The 17,251-nt window shown below is 41.7% G+C and overlaps 1 protein-coding gene across 1 annotated transcript; it reads right to left on the bottom strand.

The window, feature by feature from the left end:
* Positions 1-9,976: 9,976 nt before the first annotated feature.
* LOC108781305 (myb-like protein P) lies at positions 9,977-16,905 on the bottom strand. The gene is made up of 3 exons (XM_018549239.1): positions 16,214-16,905; positions 15,990-16,129; positions 9,977-11,045 (listed from the first exon to the last, which is right to left on the bottom strand). Exons 1-3 carry the CDS (start codon positions 16,903-16,905, stop codon positions 10,099-10,101), a joined length of 1,779 nt encoding a protein of 592 aa, XP_018404741.1. The 3' UTR covers positions 9,977-10,098.
* Positions 16,906-17,251: the final 346 nt, after the last annotated feature.

The following is a 17,251-nucleotide window of genomic DNA, read 5'->3' as shown; positions in this document are numbered from 1 at the left end:
TCATTTTGAATATGCTCTATACATCTAAATATGTTATCAAAACTGTTACAATGAAATGTATACAAAATGTTTCACTTGAATAGTTTTATTAACTACACATTTTTTAATAAAAATGTTATATAGTTCACGTAAAGTTTCAGTATTAACGTTTAACAATATATTAAATATCAAAAATGTTTAAATTAAACATAAAATAGGTTTAACTTTTTACACTATTATACGATTTAGACAAATAATAACAATATGATTATCGTAACATGTAATCGTAATAAAAATTAACAATAAGTTTCAGTTACCGTTTAAGTTCAGAGTAGACACTTGCCGACCAAAGAAACAGTGGTATAGCCGGGAAGCGAACAGTTCGGAAGGGATGATACCCTCGGAGTGGAGGCAGCACCAATCACAATATGCTCCTGGAAATAAATGACCTTGCCTTACCGTCATAAAGTAAAGTTATTTTTCCCTATACAAATTCGCATACCGTTTATAGTTAATACAGTTTCTTTTAATCGTCTGCTACTATATATATTTCCTATTTTGTCCACTATAGGCAACGTTTCTATAACTACCTTTTACATCTATGGTAATTGCCATTTCAAACGGAAATTTTCATTCGATCGAGCTATTTGATAATATAGAAAACTGAATTTACCATGCGATAAGTACATATCCACCAGTTTGTATCTTTACTTTATCTTGATGTATCTATCGATTTGATGTATGTACTGTGTAAACAGATGTTATATGGAATAATTGATTTAACATTAACAGAGCATATTAATTTAATTGAGTGATACTAAATATGACAAAATATTATAATTTATTTTGAAAATATTAATTGTGTGCCTTTTATTCGCTAGAAAGCAGTTATTCAACTCTTGCATTAATAAATAGGAGGATATTTAATTACAAGGTTATAAAATAAAAATAGTTTTAGCGTCAATCCATTCTTTATGTGTGTGCATATATATATACTTTTTTTTCATATTCAAATATTTAATTATAAAATATGGAGAATTATCGCACGTCATTGCTATTAGCGTCGTACTTGATTGAAAGTTCTAAGCGCAAAATATCCGAGTATAATTTTTTGTGTTATAAACTCACGTCGGGAAAAGAGAATAAAAGAATTTCAGACAACTGTGGAAGAATTCGAAAAAGTTTACATACTCTCAACCGACGCAATTTACCCTCTTCTTATACAACAAGCGGTCGCGTGCGCGAGATCTTCCTCTTGAAAGGGTTCCTCACGGTGCAAAGCCGAGAATCCCCGATATAAATGTCAAGTTCGCTTTTCGGCTTTCCACCCCCTCCCTGCTCTCCTCGCATTCTTCGCTCCCTCTTGCTTTTCATCACCGAGGGTGAAACTGTCTCTTTTGCTATCCCTCGGCGTGACTGTATCTTCTCGTTCCTTTCCCTCTCTACACTCATCCCTCCCTTATTTTCCCGTATTCTCTCAACTACCCTCTCTTGTCTTTCTTCGTCCTCTCCTGCTGCCTCGAAATTTCAACTCCTCTCAGTCTCTTTCGAGAGCATACCTATATACCCATTTCCATCTTTCCAAAGTCCTCGCGCTTGAGCTTTCTCTCCCTCGTGTTGTTGTCCATCTCCCCCTGTGTTGACCTCCCTTCCCTTCTTTCTCCGAGTCCTGCCCATTTCGCGCCAGGACGAAACAACAAACGAAGTACAAGAGGAATAACAACGTCCCGACTCGGGCGTAATCGCGCCGATCTTCGCCCAGGAAGTGAGAAGGCAATTTGGGCGAACCGCACACCACCGACCGAGGGAGGGGAAGGTCCGGCGGATAACGAACGGCCCTACGGGAGGTAATTAACGGTGTTTTCCATCCCCTGGAGTAATGTTCGTCGTTACGACGGTTCCCGCTCGTAGAGCACATAGGATGGTCAGAGAGAGGAGAGAACTTTGCAGCAAGGAAAGGGTAGACTTTCTTCGACTGTGCACAGGATGAGCATTCGCAGTGACGACGATCGAGACAAACGCAATGTAATATAATGCGAATAGTAAAATATCGTTTAATCTATGGCGAAATAACCGAGAGTCGATCTCTATTTAGAATTACTTTTTATTTTATACGTTTATATTTTAATAGAAGGAGTAAACATTTTAAATTAAAACAGTATTTTTTTATGGCGATAACAAAATATCGATCTCTTTTTTTAAAAGTCAGAAGGAATTTAAGATTCATAATTGATAAAACAATACTTTTTGGTCAAGATTCATAATTTCTGTGACTTTAGCATTCATTAAGAGTAAATCAATAATGAATTTAGAATTAACAGGTTCAGTCGTTAATGGAGATTAAAAGCAGTTTAACTTTTTCAGATAAACTCGATATAATTAGATAAGAAAAGTGAATTTTATTTCTTCAAGCTTTATATTTTATGAAGTTTTGTTTGCAAGAGTATTAACAGTAAGGATATATCTAGAGCATGTCTTGACGAATATTATGATTTTACATTTTTTACATCGATATAACTTAATCGTGAAAATATCACCAACGTTTACAGAAATGCCATGGCGCACCCCTCGGTCTTTTGTCTGTGATTGTACCTTATCTAAAGTATGTCTGAGGACGAATAAAGGTTTATTCGCGCGCAGGGCTCAGTTCCCAACGCTTGATCGCGATGAAAGCAACCACAAGTCTTAAAGAGCGTCTTGGATCACACGATGGTAAATCGCTCAACATATTCAAGCTTCGTCATATGTAGGAGACAACCCTGCACGATCAGTATTACAAAAGTAACAGTAAATAAAGAAGTAATAACAAACGAAGAAACTTTATTTCAAACATAAAAAATTCTATGACATTATTATTGATCTATGTGTGATACTATTCTTTCTCTAGCTATTATATTATTATATAATATATTACAAGAATTAAATGAAAATATATTTTGTATCAGAGAAGCAAGAAATTTATTTACACAAAATATATAATAAGAGGAAATCTTTGTATCAAATTTTTCTAATTTCGACCGTATCATAGCGTGTCCATCTCGCGAAGATTTTCCCTGATTTCGTAGGCCACTCCTTGAGCCAGGACAACAAGGGTCTTCCTGACGTTAGAAGTGCTCACGGCGAGTAGCGCTGTCTTTACACGTGTACTACCTCAAGCGTATACGCACGTGTATACACGCATGTAGCGTGGGCGAATGCGGCGGAACGCGGCCAGAGAGTTGCCTCGCTGGTAAATAATGCAGACCGGGGTAATGGCGCTATCTCTGCGCATCTTTTATTAAACGTTCGCTTCGCCGTCCTTTCGCCCCGTATACCCCCTGCGTGCCCATCCTGCGCCTCCTCTCCGTCCCCTGTAGCCGACACCGTTCTACTCTTCGCGTGCCACCCACCTATATATCCCGCCCTGAACCCTCTCCCCGGTACGGCCCGGTTACCGCCACCCTGACTGCTCTCTTCTTGGCGGATAGGAGCGGGGGTTGACCGACCGTGCGATTCACGCCATACCTCATTGTTCCACGGAGCGAGCTTCATCGGGATCATCGTCGACGATGTTCCTCTCGGGGACCGTGACGTGTTATACCGACGCGACGTATTGTAAGCGCTTTAAAGTCGTATCGTTGTCAGATGAAATCCTCCGTTGGTGCTCAATTATTGTCATCATATTATAAAAAACATGTAAACTTTTTTTTACAACGTGATAAAAACCGATCTGAATGAATAAAATGGATCAAGCAAGACTTACAGTAACTATTTATAGTTGTTCAATTTTTACATGATGTTAACATTTTCATCTTGAATTTATTATCTCGTTTTATAAAAATATTGATTTACAGAGAGAACATATAGATATATCAACTTTTCCACGTGTGCAAAAGAGTTACAGAGAAAGAGAGAGAGAGAGAGAGAGAGAGAGAAAAATTTATTATTCGTTTATAAATGTAATGAATTTAATACAATAATTTTTCGTTTTTATCTTTAGCGCATAAATTGCAGGTTTTAACAGATTGGGAGATTATATTTTTTTATACAGACTTACTGCACTTTACGCGTTTGCGCATAATCGAGCGACGTCGATAAAGTTATTAAGCGCTTTAGTGAATATTATTTTATATTTTAACCGTCGCACGAATCGTTGAAATTTAATCACTCGTGGAGACATACGAAGGTCGGTATCCGATTTGAAGCGCAATCTACTCGAGCGTGGAAGCTCGGAGGGTCGTGCTACCGATTTTCGTGGCGGTGCTGATTTCAATTAGCATTATTATTAGGGCCGCGTCGTCGACAAGGAACGTTGGCTGTTGTCGACGACGTCGTCGTTGTCGTCATCATCGTCGCTACCGTCCTCGTCGTCCTTCTCGTCCATCAGCAAGTTCGTCTAAACGCGCAGGTCTCTCACACACGTATATACACGTACGTACACACACGTGCGGGACCAGGGACCACCCCGAGCGACTGACGCTTTGCTAGGGGGTGTTTGAAAGCGGTGAAATCAATGCCTCTGTTTGCACTGTTGAGGTCGAACCAAATTCCGTTCCTGCCTGCACCTACACACGCACACACACACACATACGTCGCGTCGCACGTGCTGACGAGTACGCGCACAACTCCCTCGTCAAATAAAGCGGACTAATGTACGTGTACGTCAGTGTAAGCGACGTTAATTATCATAATCACTTATTGGATTTCGCTTCGAAACTAAATTGGTGCTCCTTAGGAGAGTCCATAATGTTGACAGCTGATCGAACAACTCTAGATAGCGATTCTCTCTTTCTTTCCACACACGTTGTATAGAAATAAAGTAAATGATAATGGATTTAGATGACTTCAAATCAATCGATATCGATTAAGAATACTTGTGAAAACAGATAGAGATCATTAATCGATATCTTTCATAAAAATTAAGTATTGATATGCTTCTCTCTTGTTATTACAAGTTTTTTTTTCTAGATAAAGTACAGTTATTGAAAACTATGAGAGAGAGAGAGAGAGAGAGAGAGAGAGAGAGGGAGAAAGAAATTTGTTACTGTGTACGTCTATTTATTAAAAAATATTTTAAACATATCTTTGTAGATTTGAGAACTTAAAATAAATTTTTCTTAGCAAAAATTAAATATGCTCTTTTCCACATTTTCTTGCATATAGGTATTAATATTATTAATGTTTAACTAAGAATTAAATAAAAAATAATATTGAAAGAGTGATATAGAGGGAGAACACAGCCTAACTCTATAAATCCTATTTAGTTGCAACAAGCGTGACGCGCGAAGGTAAAGCGATGAGAAACTAACGGTGCGCGAAAAGGCGAGTGACGAGCTCATAATCGTCGATCTCCCCTGACGCGCGTACATACGTTGTAACTATGATACCTCGGATAATCGAGAGACGTTCCGCAGTGACGTTGGCGGAAAACAAAGTGACAGAAGCTGAACAAGGAAAGAGAGAAGTGCGGACGTGAAAGATAACGGCTCACCACCGATCGATCGATTCGTCGAGGCTTTTGTTCGTCTACGCGGCCTGCTATCCGATTTAACTACGAATACTTGGAGGCGTATCGAGACGTTCCGGTAAGAAGCGGCTTTTATCTCCCGGTTAAGCTAAAGTGCATGAAAGCGCCGTGCGAGACTTGGGGGAGGAACATCTTAAGCGTGCAGACATACGCTCCAAGTAAATACTATAAAAATCAGCGTATAAGTATAACAAATTTTTATAAAACGAAAAATTTGCTCTAAATTTTTCAAATTCTATATTTATAAAATATGAAAAATAATTATAAAAAAGAACCATTAAAATGTTAAAATAAATATAGAGACGATAAATTTAATTTACCGAAAATTTATTGAATATCGTCAACATCTAAAAAAAATCGAAATTAATTTCGTCACGGTAATATTTCCTTCGTTTCGACAGCGAGGGAGAGCGGGGCGAAAAGTATAGAAAAATATACCGCAAGGTATATAATGCGCGATCAAACGCTCATACGACACATTTATGCGTATGGGGGTAGCGAGCGTCTCGACTGCGACAGCTATTGAACTATTACACGCTTAACTGGAATGGACTGACTGCAGTGGCGTGCCTTGCTGCTCTCGGTGTGTGCGGTGTCACGACCTCGAGCGAGTAATCCCCATACGAATCCGAGAACACAGAGAGCGGTACAACTCTGTTTAACCCGTCAACGTTCACGCTACGAAAGCCCAGCTCGACTCAGATTAGAGTTATTTCTCTACCGCGTGATGATATTGCACGAATTAACACATCCGATTCACTAAAATATATATACTCTCTAGAATAATCCATAAAATACAAGATTTCATTGAAGGAAAGAATGAAAAAATTTCTCTCTCTCTCTCTCTCTCTCTCTCTCTCTCTCTCTTTCGTTCTATTTTTTTTTTCAAATCCTTGATAGAATTTTATAATTAAATGATTCGAAGAAAATTTATATCTTTGTCATATGATTTTACAATACTTACTACTTATATCGAAGCAACAAAGTAAACGAAAGGTGATAGAGATATAATTAATACGTTATACATGTGAGATATGCCTGCAGTGCTGTATGCAACATTCCATAAACATTTTAGAATTATTGCAGCAACAATTAAGAGATCTCTGTAAACTGAACATGGAGTTAATTAATAGCTAGATTAAGACCGATTAAGATAATTTTCGCGACGATGTTCAAGTAGAGAAAATAAATTTGCCAAACATATAGCCACTTAGAAGCATGTAACACTTGGCCAACGTAGTAACGAGCGCGGTGTTTATCATTAATTAAATGTTTCTTACGTCGACTGTAACTTCAAAGGCGAGATGAGAGGAAGAGTTCTGAGAAGAAGTCTTTCGCGGCACGCAGAAACCTATAACGAAGTTACGCCACTGTCGATGTTCGAAACATTCGGGGAGGGGGGAGGGGGTGCGAGTGTCGCGCGGGGGTTGGTTATTTCACGGTCCACTCGCTCTACTCACACCCCTTAGAGGCGGCGGCGGCGGCGGCGGCGGCGACGGCGACGGCAGCAGCCCCTTTCCCAAATCCACCCCTAAGAATTAATTCGAGAGAATCGTCCGGCGACCGACCGACAGCCACTCCTACCTCTTCGAGCGCCCTCGGATCATCTTCTCTCCCTCCTCTCGGATCTGTCTTCTCTCCCGTTGGTCTTCTTTCGTATTCCCGTTCGCGTCGATTTAACTTCCTTCTGACTCCTGCTTTGATAACACCGTCGTCGTTTCGACAGAAGATCCGACAAAAGAGTCAAAATAAGAATGAAGGAGTGAGTAGATTTCAAAGTTCGTCCAAATTGCCTTTTCGTTGTTCTAGATATAAAATTTATCGTTGTTGTTATAAAATATTGTATTGAAATTTTTTATCAAACTAGAAATAAGCACGATAAATTATTTCACCTACTGTTATTTACTAAACTTCAAATAGCCGGATATTTTTTCTTTTAATTTATAATTTATCAACAATGAAAAAATGTACGATATTTAAATTTTTCGTAGCTTATAAGTTGATACTTACCTTTAATTTTACATATAAAATATTCCTGTAAGAAGGCTATTCGGTTTCATTCTTCAGTTGGTTCAGTAGCAAAAGATTCGCAGTGATTAGTCTCAGCGTTTAAACAACATTTAACAAGTGTAAAAGTCACTTTGTTCTCGGTTAATGTAAAGAGATGCTTTTATCTTGAATTCATAATTAAGACTCGCATAAGCACATGGTCAGCTCGCCGACGACGCGTGTCGTGCAGTCCGGCCGGGTAGTTTCTAATTTGAGCATCAAAGCAAGGCGCGAGCAATTTTCCGTCAATTGAACGTGGCTGCTTCTGGAAGTCGTGAACAAGGCGGCGTTATACGGTCGGAATTACGCGTGGAAGACCGCAGTGCGCGTTTTACGAAGACTTGTACCTCTCAAAGAACGAATAATGCAGAACTAGCATCCGGCCGTCTAATGGTTCACTTCACTTAACGCGTCTTTTCATTTTCTTCCTCACCATAAGGTTCCCTCTTTATCTTCCGCAAAAACGAGAAGCACTTTTCTCTCGTGTCCAAAATCAAACGGGCCGCACTATCGAGAACGACAGACGAGCGATCGCCGCTCGTTAAGAACTGATAATGAAAAGAAACGTAATCGTTGAGCTGCAAGGGAGAAAGTAGGAAAGCAATTACGATCCAAAGAATTAAAGAGATACGCAACAATTGGCTTTCAGCATCGTCTTAATTGAACTTATGGCCTTTTTTCGTAGAAATGTTGTGTTAAAAAGCTGTTGGAAAATTAAGTGTCGCAAAATTAAAAATCATTGGATGACGATCACTTTGGTTTTGATGTGCCGACGAAAGTATTATGAGAAATCGAAATTGCGAGTAGAATTTAATTGTTGAATTTGTTTAAATGTCACACGAAATGAATCCATACTTCTATGCATCTACTACTTGTAAAAAAGATTAATAAATTTTAATGTAAAAAATATGTTCTTTCAAATTGAAATCGCGCTGATATCTGTACGATAATCGTTGTAACGCAGCATTAGACAATGGATGAGATGAAATTTGTAACTTCACCCGACAGCGGAATTATCTCGTGACAAACGCGAAACGTGAACAATACGAGATATCGTTGTTACAACATGACGATCAGAGTGTGGTAAGCAAAATCGATCTTTACCCTTGTTTCACGTATGAAGGATTATTTGTATCTATACACACTGGATGAAGGTTTTTACGAGCGTAACGTATGATTTTTATTTTACACAGGAACGATCACTACGTTCCGAATGTGCCTCATTTTTGCGATCAGCACAAAACATGACTCACTAATTTTTTCGACAGTCGCAATCGTCGCACTCTCGCACTCATTCTCGCGTATTCATTTACACGCACGCAGCACCTTACCGCTATATATATAAGAGCGTTTTCTGATAAAATCTACTTCCCTTTAAGACAAGTTTCTCTCGTCGCCTAACCGCGGCGACAAATGGAGTATATTACAAAGGTGAGAAAACGACAAGGACGCCGGTGTTTGTGTTACTCTACTTGTTAGAGAAAAGTACCGAGGTTTCTGTTTTTTATTGGATAAAAAGTGACTTGCGCCAGTTCCGGACAATAATTTACGCCTCTGTTTAATTTTTACGACTCGCAAAACTCGCAAGTGAGAAGCAAGTGCAAATTGGAGAAGCGAAAGCAATCAAAACTTTTTAATGAACTTTCTGCCTTCCACCTTTTGTCAAATGTCAGGTTAGCCTATCGAGAGATACGAGTGCGTACACGCTTTAAAAATACGTCGTTCTCTTCACCATTAGTCCAAAGTTCGACGTTTGGAGGAAAACGCGTACGGAATTTAAATGTTTGGCCGGTGTCGCGCCGGAATGATACGCTCGTTTTTTGAACGTCACCCTACGTAAACCGATTATGCTATCGAGTCGTTCCACGTGCGCAACGGGAAGGCAAAATATAACACTGGAGCCGCTTATACGCGCCCCGATCCAACAAACGAAAACATTACACCCATGTCCAATTCAATACTTAATTAGATTCCAATATTTTTCTCTTTAAATTTATATATGTATATCGAATGAAAATTATTCGATCTTGACGCCAAACAATATCGGGGCTATACTTGTACTTTGAAAACAACATGAGCCCAGAGATGAAAATTGTTGAAACACAAATAACAAACACAATCTCTTAATTACAAATAGTCGCACTTTTAAGTGAAGTAAGATCTAAAGAAATTAATTTTTTCTTATCTTCATACTGTAATATGTATATCTCTCTCTCTTTTTTAGCCGTATCTTCCAAAATTATAAACTTATGCTATTTTCAAAATAGTCAATTTTATTTTTTGTGTATAGCCACGAAGATATATACTACTATTTAATAGAAAAAAAAAAAAAAACAATTACGATAACCATAGAAGGAATGATCACCAGAAAAAATAACAAATTGTCGGCAACGCGTCTCTAGACGATAATAAGACTAATAAGAGTCTCTAAGAATTGTTGTCTATACATGTACGCTCCTGGTACTTTTCTTGCCACGGCCAGAAGTACTCACACAAACCCACCGTTTCCTTGCCGAGGACTATGAAGGCGAAAACGTTGATGCAGGGTATCATCGCCGATTTCGCTACGCGTGCGGATGCGTGTGCGGATGCGGATGAGACGAAAGAGCCAGGCCGGTGGAGGAAGGTGTAGAGGTCGGCGGTGGCCCTGACGCAGTCGCAGCAGGAGTCGCCGACAGATGATGGCCGAAGAAGGTCGGTCCGGTCGGCGGGTAAGGTGGGGCCGCTGGATGGTAGTATCCGGGCGGCGGCGGCGGCACTGGCGGCGGGTGGTGTACATGAGCATGTGGATGTGGATGCGTATGCGAGTGTGGCAATGGGTGCTGGTGAGGATGCGCGGCGAAGAGGAAGGCGGGTGCGTACGGCGACGGATGCGGTGGCGTCGTCGGCACGGTAGGGCTGTTTACGTCTAGGCCAGGGTTTTGCTTCTTCCATTTGGTTCGCCGATTCTGAAACCAGATCTTCACCTGGGTTTCAGTCAACTGCAGCTCGAGCGCCAAATTCAGACGCTCGCACACAGACAGGTATCTGGTAGTCTTGAACTTGTTTTCTAGCCTGACCAGCTGTTCGTACGTGAAGGCTGTTCGCGCTCTTCTGGGTTTGCCACTGGTATTACTGTTACTTCCGCCACCTCCGCCGCCGCCGCCGCCGCTGCCGCCACCACCACCACCACCGCCACTGCCGTTGCCGCCGCCACTGCCGCCGCCGACAGTGCCGTTTTGTCCATTTTGACCTTGACAATTTTGTACCTGAACGCCGCTCGACGATGTAGACGACGAAGACGACGAGGATTGTCGTTTCTTGCAGTTCGACGTGGTTGTGTTGGTGCCACCGCTGGTTGTATTTTCTCGTCCGACGCTGACAGAATCTTGATCCACGACTCGCATTTCAATCTCCTCGTCCTCTTCTTCTTCCTCGGCGTCTTCTTCCATTTCCTCCATGATGGTATCCGGTGTACCTTCCTCATCTTCTTGGCCGCTGCCGCAGGCGAATTCGCCTCGCGAGTCGCCGTCTGAAAGTAATAACCGGGATCATTTCTGTGGTACGTGGTACGATGAAAGGTAACTATACGAAGGGAGAAGCGATGATACGGGGTCGGTGTCAGATGACGAGGATTGATTATACGAGGGACAAAATTGCGGCATAGACATCGCTGCGCGTTTCTTATTGTATGAGGTGATTCTTACAGATTTAACACAGAAATTCATTTTACTTACACGTCAAGATATTTATCTTTTTCTTCGAAAAAATTTAATTAATAGACAAAGATCGATTTCAGACTCACGAAAAACGTAATTGTAAAGAATATATATAATAGCATATTTTCAAATCGAAGACTTCTATCAATATTATAGATACGCACATATGCAGATTGTTATAATTTGTATTGCGTATAGCAAATGTTAGTTATTAATGATCGATTAATGACTGGTGAGGCACCTGTGAACAACGTTTAACCGAATTTAACCTGACTGATTGTGAAACGATTCGACGCGAGCAAGTATTGCTTCTTGCATCTTGCAAAAGAACTGCGTTGCGCAACCGAGACACCGATTGAGTGAGTGCCTGCGAGAGAACGAAACGATTTGAGCTCGAATCAGAGAGGAACAGAGAAAAGCGGGAACGGAGAAAGAGAGAAACGGCCAATCGTTCGCTCAATGAGAGAGGAGATTGGAGATTCAATCAGCACGCAGATGTCCCGGGGACAGATATTCCCTGGCTCTGGTCCGTGGGGGTTGGGGTGCCCCTGGGATGCCGCGAGTGGGGGATAGCCTGCCGAACAAAACCAGAGAGCTAGAGAGGAAGAGATAAAAAGAGAGTGACATACAGAGAGGATAGGCGGAAAGTGACGAGGACGGTACGTTGAAGGCAATAAGAGAGACAGAGAAAGACACGGAGAGAGAGAGAGAGAGAGAGAGAGAGAGAGAGAGAGAGAGAGAGAGAGAGAGAGAGAGAGACAGTGGGACTTTATCCGAATTGGCGTGGCTCGTGGCCCATAGCCTACAGCCTAGCACAGTGCCTGCAGGGGTTGGTTGGAAGTCCCCGTAGGGGGCGACGGATCGAGAAGGTTTACGCCGTAATGGGATTTGTATCTCGTTAACGCGCGATCGTTCTTGCCCCGTCGTACAGGCCGCCAAGCGGCTACCTTTTCCCATCTCCCTATCTCTTTCCCCCGATTCTCTTTAGCCTTCTTCCGCAGAGAGTATCTCATATAACTCGCCAGTCTCCTCCACATCGAGATATACCTGGTCGGTGCCGATTGATTGCGTCTAATTGAATTGCGTAATTTATATTGTTTCTCCTTCTTCGTCGCACGCTTCATCAAGGATTGCGTTCTGTTTTGTCAACCGGAGCATTCCGTGGTCTTTGATTATGTCAGAGATAAAGTGTCTGTCTTTTTTCTAAATCTCTCTCATTTCTAATGCCGCGCCGTACTCTATGTATAGTACGACAGAATTTCAATTAGAAAGGTAATGATAATATAAATGTTACGTAACTTAAAATTGTTAGGTCTTTAAATTGAAAAATATGAGCACACAGATTATCGAAATATATATACACATTCAAACTGGAAATTGATTAATTAATCAACTGTCGTGGCTTTAAATTACTTTAAATATAATTCGCGTTTAATTATTTTCACAAAAATTATAGATTTAATAAAAATACTAATACTAATACATTGCGCGAAATGCTGTCTTGAATTAAAGACAACGCTTTGTTCGGTTCGTTCTAAAACGTATACATTTGTTAGCGTAAATCTGGGAGAAAAATAAAACTGTTTTCTCAAGAGAAACATTATCCTTTCGTCCATATATCATTTCGTCGCCTAGTATGACAGCTGCGACGACGTGAAATTAATTGAGTTCATCAGGGAATTAACGACTGCAGATAGCAGTTTCTGTCATTGCGTTTTTATGGCGGTAGAATCGCCGGCTAGTGGACCATTCATATCATTTAGATCTTCTTCATTAACCACGATCAGGCGGGTTATACGCGAGCGAAGCGATCGGGGATGTATACCAAGTCCCTAAGGGATACGTTAAGGGTACACAAGGGGGAGTCGATCGCAACGTGCTGCGACAAAGCAGCAGACACGGGAATACTTATCTCATTTCGGTTTTCCTCATTAAACACAATGACAGTGTTTAACGACAAGTGGCACGATCGGGAAATACGCAATAAACAACATCCCTAATAGTTCCTGTCTTATTAAAGCGATGAATCTGCGATATATGTACATATGTTGGCACATTTCTAATAATACATAGTCAATACTTGAACGCCTTAACGTAATTGTGCTATGACATTAACAACACATGCGGTGTTTGTCAGATCTACAATAGGATCGATTAAGAAAATTAAGTTGGAAAGCAGAGAATAAACACAGGAATTCACATAATCTTTCATTCGTGATAATGAACGGAGCAGCTGCGAGAAGCGATATATGGATCGATGCTATCTCTTGAGATTTTCCGGAGCGTACGTAAGATAATTATAAATTTTGTCGAAATCTAGCGGAAGATCCCGGATCTCGAATCATGAACGCGCAGTGCTCCGAGGGGTGACTTTCGTGCTGCGACAACTAGCAGGGGCAAAGAGAGGGAGAACACAAGTGAGAAAGAGAGAGAGAGAGAAGTCATTGTGATGCAGAAGAGCCAATTTTCTGGGCGGCTTGGCGCGATGCGGTGCGATACGGCGCGATTATCATAACAACCGGCGATATTATTCCATGCGGCGGGGGTGGAGCGGAGATCTCGGTGGCGGCAGTCGAAACGGATTGGTTTGGGTCTGATGCACTTTTAATAGGAAGCGGCGACCATCCCGGTAAGATGGATGAGCCGACAATCGTGTAATCTCGATTTCGACGGCTGCGATCGATCCATCGCGCACGGTTTCCCGCGTGTCCTTTTCTCACCCTCTTTCTTTTTTTTTCTTTTTTTTTTCTAGCCCGTACCGACGCGGGAGATGCTACGACGACGACGACGACGACTACGGGCTGGAGCGTCCATCGAGATGCTGATTTCGCAAGCATCCGATGTCCCGTACCGGGATAAAGGAACGACGATGACGGGGTTCAAGGACTGGTTAACGCAGATTAGCGGAGCAATTTGTCACGCTCCGACAGGCCGCCGTCGCCGCCGCCCGGTCGCTACCCCTGCCCACCTCCGTCGTCGCTGCTTCTGCCTCGCTTCACCCCTTCTTCGGAACGCTTCTTCCGTCCCTTATCGGCCTGCAGGACCACTTCTCTCGTCTACCCGCCAGACTCCATTAAATTCGAAAGTCAACTGTGAAATTGGGATTCTCCGCGGCAAACGGTCACCGAACTCGGTCCAATCCACCAACGACTTTTCTTCGACGGTTGCAAAATTAGAGCAAGACGAGACAAAAAACTGCCGAGATCGACTTAATTGTTTACATATGTCGGTAAAACAATGATTTTGCAAATTCCTAAGACGAAACAATTGATATATTTGGCATGGAATTAGAATAAAATATAAATCTCTGAATATGTATATAAATTAAGATTCTTTTCTCGATTATAAATATTGCAATTAATGTGCCTTCTTTTTTTTTTTTTTAGAAATGTGAATTATTTGCAAAAATATTATACTTATCTAATATTAATTATTCCAAATCATACACAATTTAAAATAATGAATAACATGTATCGTGTAATAGCACTTATTCTTGTAGAACTATTTATCATTATAAGTTACTTTAGTACACGAAAGAGAATGATTTTGCTGTAGCATCTGAAAATTTAATTAGATACAAATCTGATAATAATTTTGTTGGCCATTAACAGAGTAATTAGAATCTGAAGTAAAATGAGCAATAATGAAAAAAAAAATTAATCTAACAGCTTGAGCATCTAAGACAATTATTTTCAAATCTATATAGCTAAATCTATAGCTAAATTTTTAGATTTTTTTAACAAAACTGTTTCCTCCGTGCATTATACGTATACATTCTCTCATATGTAAATTAATATTTATCGCGTTGCGAAACCTGTAGCTTATGTGCTTCGTATAACTATATTAGTACTATCGAAAACGACGTTAATGAGACGCTGGAAGAGTTTCATTCTCACGTTTCGAGTGAAATATCCCTACGTTGTCACTTTTGCTGGAATCTTCGTGTATCGTCGTACACGCAAATAGCCCGACAGCTCCCAAAATTGCACGATCGTCGGAGAAGAAGTCCTCCTTCTAGCGTCTAAAGTTAGAACGAGGAAGAAGCAAGAGAGGACCAGTGAAGCATCAAGGGGGCTAAGACGCAGTTGCCGGACGTGAAAAAATATCGCCTGAGATATCGCGTGAAACTTTTAAAGACCGCGAATGTGAAGAGAGTATTTTTTTGTAAACAACCGAATGGTATTCATAATACCATGCAGCGTGAATTCCTGTGAATTTCTCATTGTTTTTGAGGTAATTATTTCGTTTCCGTATTATAAAAGTATAGTGCTCGTACATAAAACGTTTCTATTATGCAACGATTGCACATACGTTCGTTTTATAAATAAACTTTGTCTACAATTTATATATTTTTATGGATATATCGTTTTACGTAGCGAAGAAGCATTATTATACTGTGGTTTTGCAATTATATCATAATGCTGGAAAATTAATATACATATACGTCTACTTTTAAATAAAAATAAAAAAAGAGAACAAATTTATTCCGAAAATTAATTTGAATTTACCAGCTGACTCTCTTTCTCCCTCTATTCTTTCTGTTTCAACCAATTAAATTCTGACTGAAACGCACCGCTTAAGACATCACGCGTTCGGTTATTCTTAGTTCATTTGCCGAGATAGCCGCACAGTGTGTTTCGACGCAGATATGTGTCAGCTCTCCTTAATCGAGAGCTCGGCAATCAGGGCGCTCTCCAGGAAGCCGCGCGAAGATAACGACGTCAGAAGAAAAGACGAGAGAACTCTCTATTATTCACCTTCGTGCACGCTGCCGGCGCGTCGATGTCGACGATGCTGCACACGATTATGGACGACCCGGCCACCGGTAAACTTGTTCGGGTCGAGGATATTCTCGACGGAGAATGCGAGGCACCGCTTGTTGTTCGTCTGCACCGTGCTGGTGGCGGTCGTGGTAATGCTACCTGTCGACGTGCCGGTGGTGGTGCGCGCCACGCCACCGGAAGTGCACACCGTCATGCACACGGCCGAGCCGGTAGCGCCGTGCCCGGATATATACACTGGTGTCCCGTGGCCGGTGGGCCCGTGACCACCACTTTGTACACAGGTAAAAGAATGTACGCGGTTGGCGAACGGATGAACAAATTGCTCGGACGTGACACCCCTTGACGAGGGCGCCGTGAGATCCACCGGGCTGCTTGGATTACTCTCGTCAGCATCATCCTCCCGGCACACATCGACCTCGACGTCTCCGTCCTCGTGGTAGCCACCGTTCCGATGTCCCTCGGCCTGAAGGCGCTCTTCCTCCTCCTCCTCCTCCTCCTCCTCTTCCTCTTGCTCCTCATCGTCTTCCTCGTCGACAACAACGTTGTTCCTTCTGTTCGATGTGTTTCGTTCATTTTCGGCCTCATCCTCTTCCTCATCATCCTGCTCTTCCTCCTCTTCGTCGTTCGACCTCTTCTCCCTGATGTGCGAATGATCTGTTTCCGAATGGTACTGATCTTTCTCGACGGCAGTGACGGACCGTAGGATAGGTGGACTCGACGGTGAATGTTGTTGTCGCACGTTGTCGTATCTCGTAAAGGATTCGCCGGTGCGTACGAGTAGTACAGGTCTCCTTTCCTGCGGCGGTAGCGATAGACCGGCACGCATATCGGCTTCGTCTCGTTGCAGGACGACCGGTCCTAAAGGTGACACGGTCCTGCTCTCTTGCATCCTCCACATTACCCGCTAGTAGAAGAAGACGATCTTTCTTTATCTAATTTCGCGTCGTTTCATCTTTATAACGATCACTCGTGGAACGATTCACTTTTAGCGAAACCTTTTAGCGCGATACTTATACTATTATAATACCGATCGATCACGTCAACGCAAATCCATTGTACGCGTTCGCACTTTTCTTCCTTGAACGTATTATCACTGATCCCGTCGACACAGACGACACTAGTTTGTGAGAATCGTCGTAACGGTGAAACAATTGACGAACGCGCGACAAATTCGATCGAATGAAATTGCACTTTCTGAAGTGGAAACGCCGTGGGGCGAGTAATCGGTAGGTAGG

The sequence above is a fragment of the Cyphomyrmex costatus genome, unplaced genomic scaffold, assembly GCF_001594065.2.
Source record: "Cyphomyrmex costatus isolate MS0001 unplaced genomic scaffold, Ccosl1.0 scaffold8, whole genome shotgun sequence".
Taxonomy (NCBI): Eukaryota; Metazoa; Arthropoda; class Insecta; order Hymenoptera; family Formicidae; genus Cyphomyrmex; species Cyphomyrmex costatus.
Note: the sequence above shows the minus strand (reverse complement) of the source record. Positions and strands in the feature narration are given on the sequence as shown.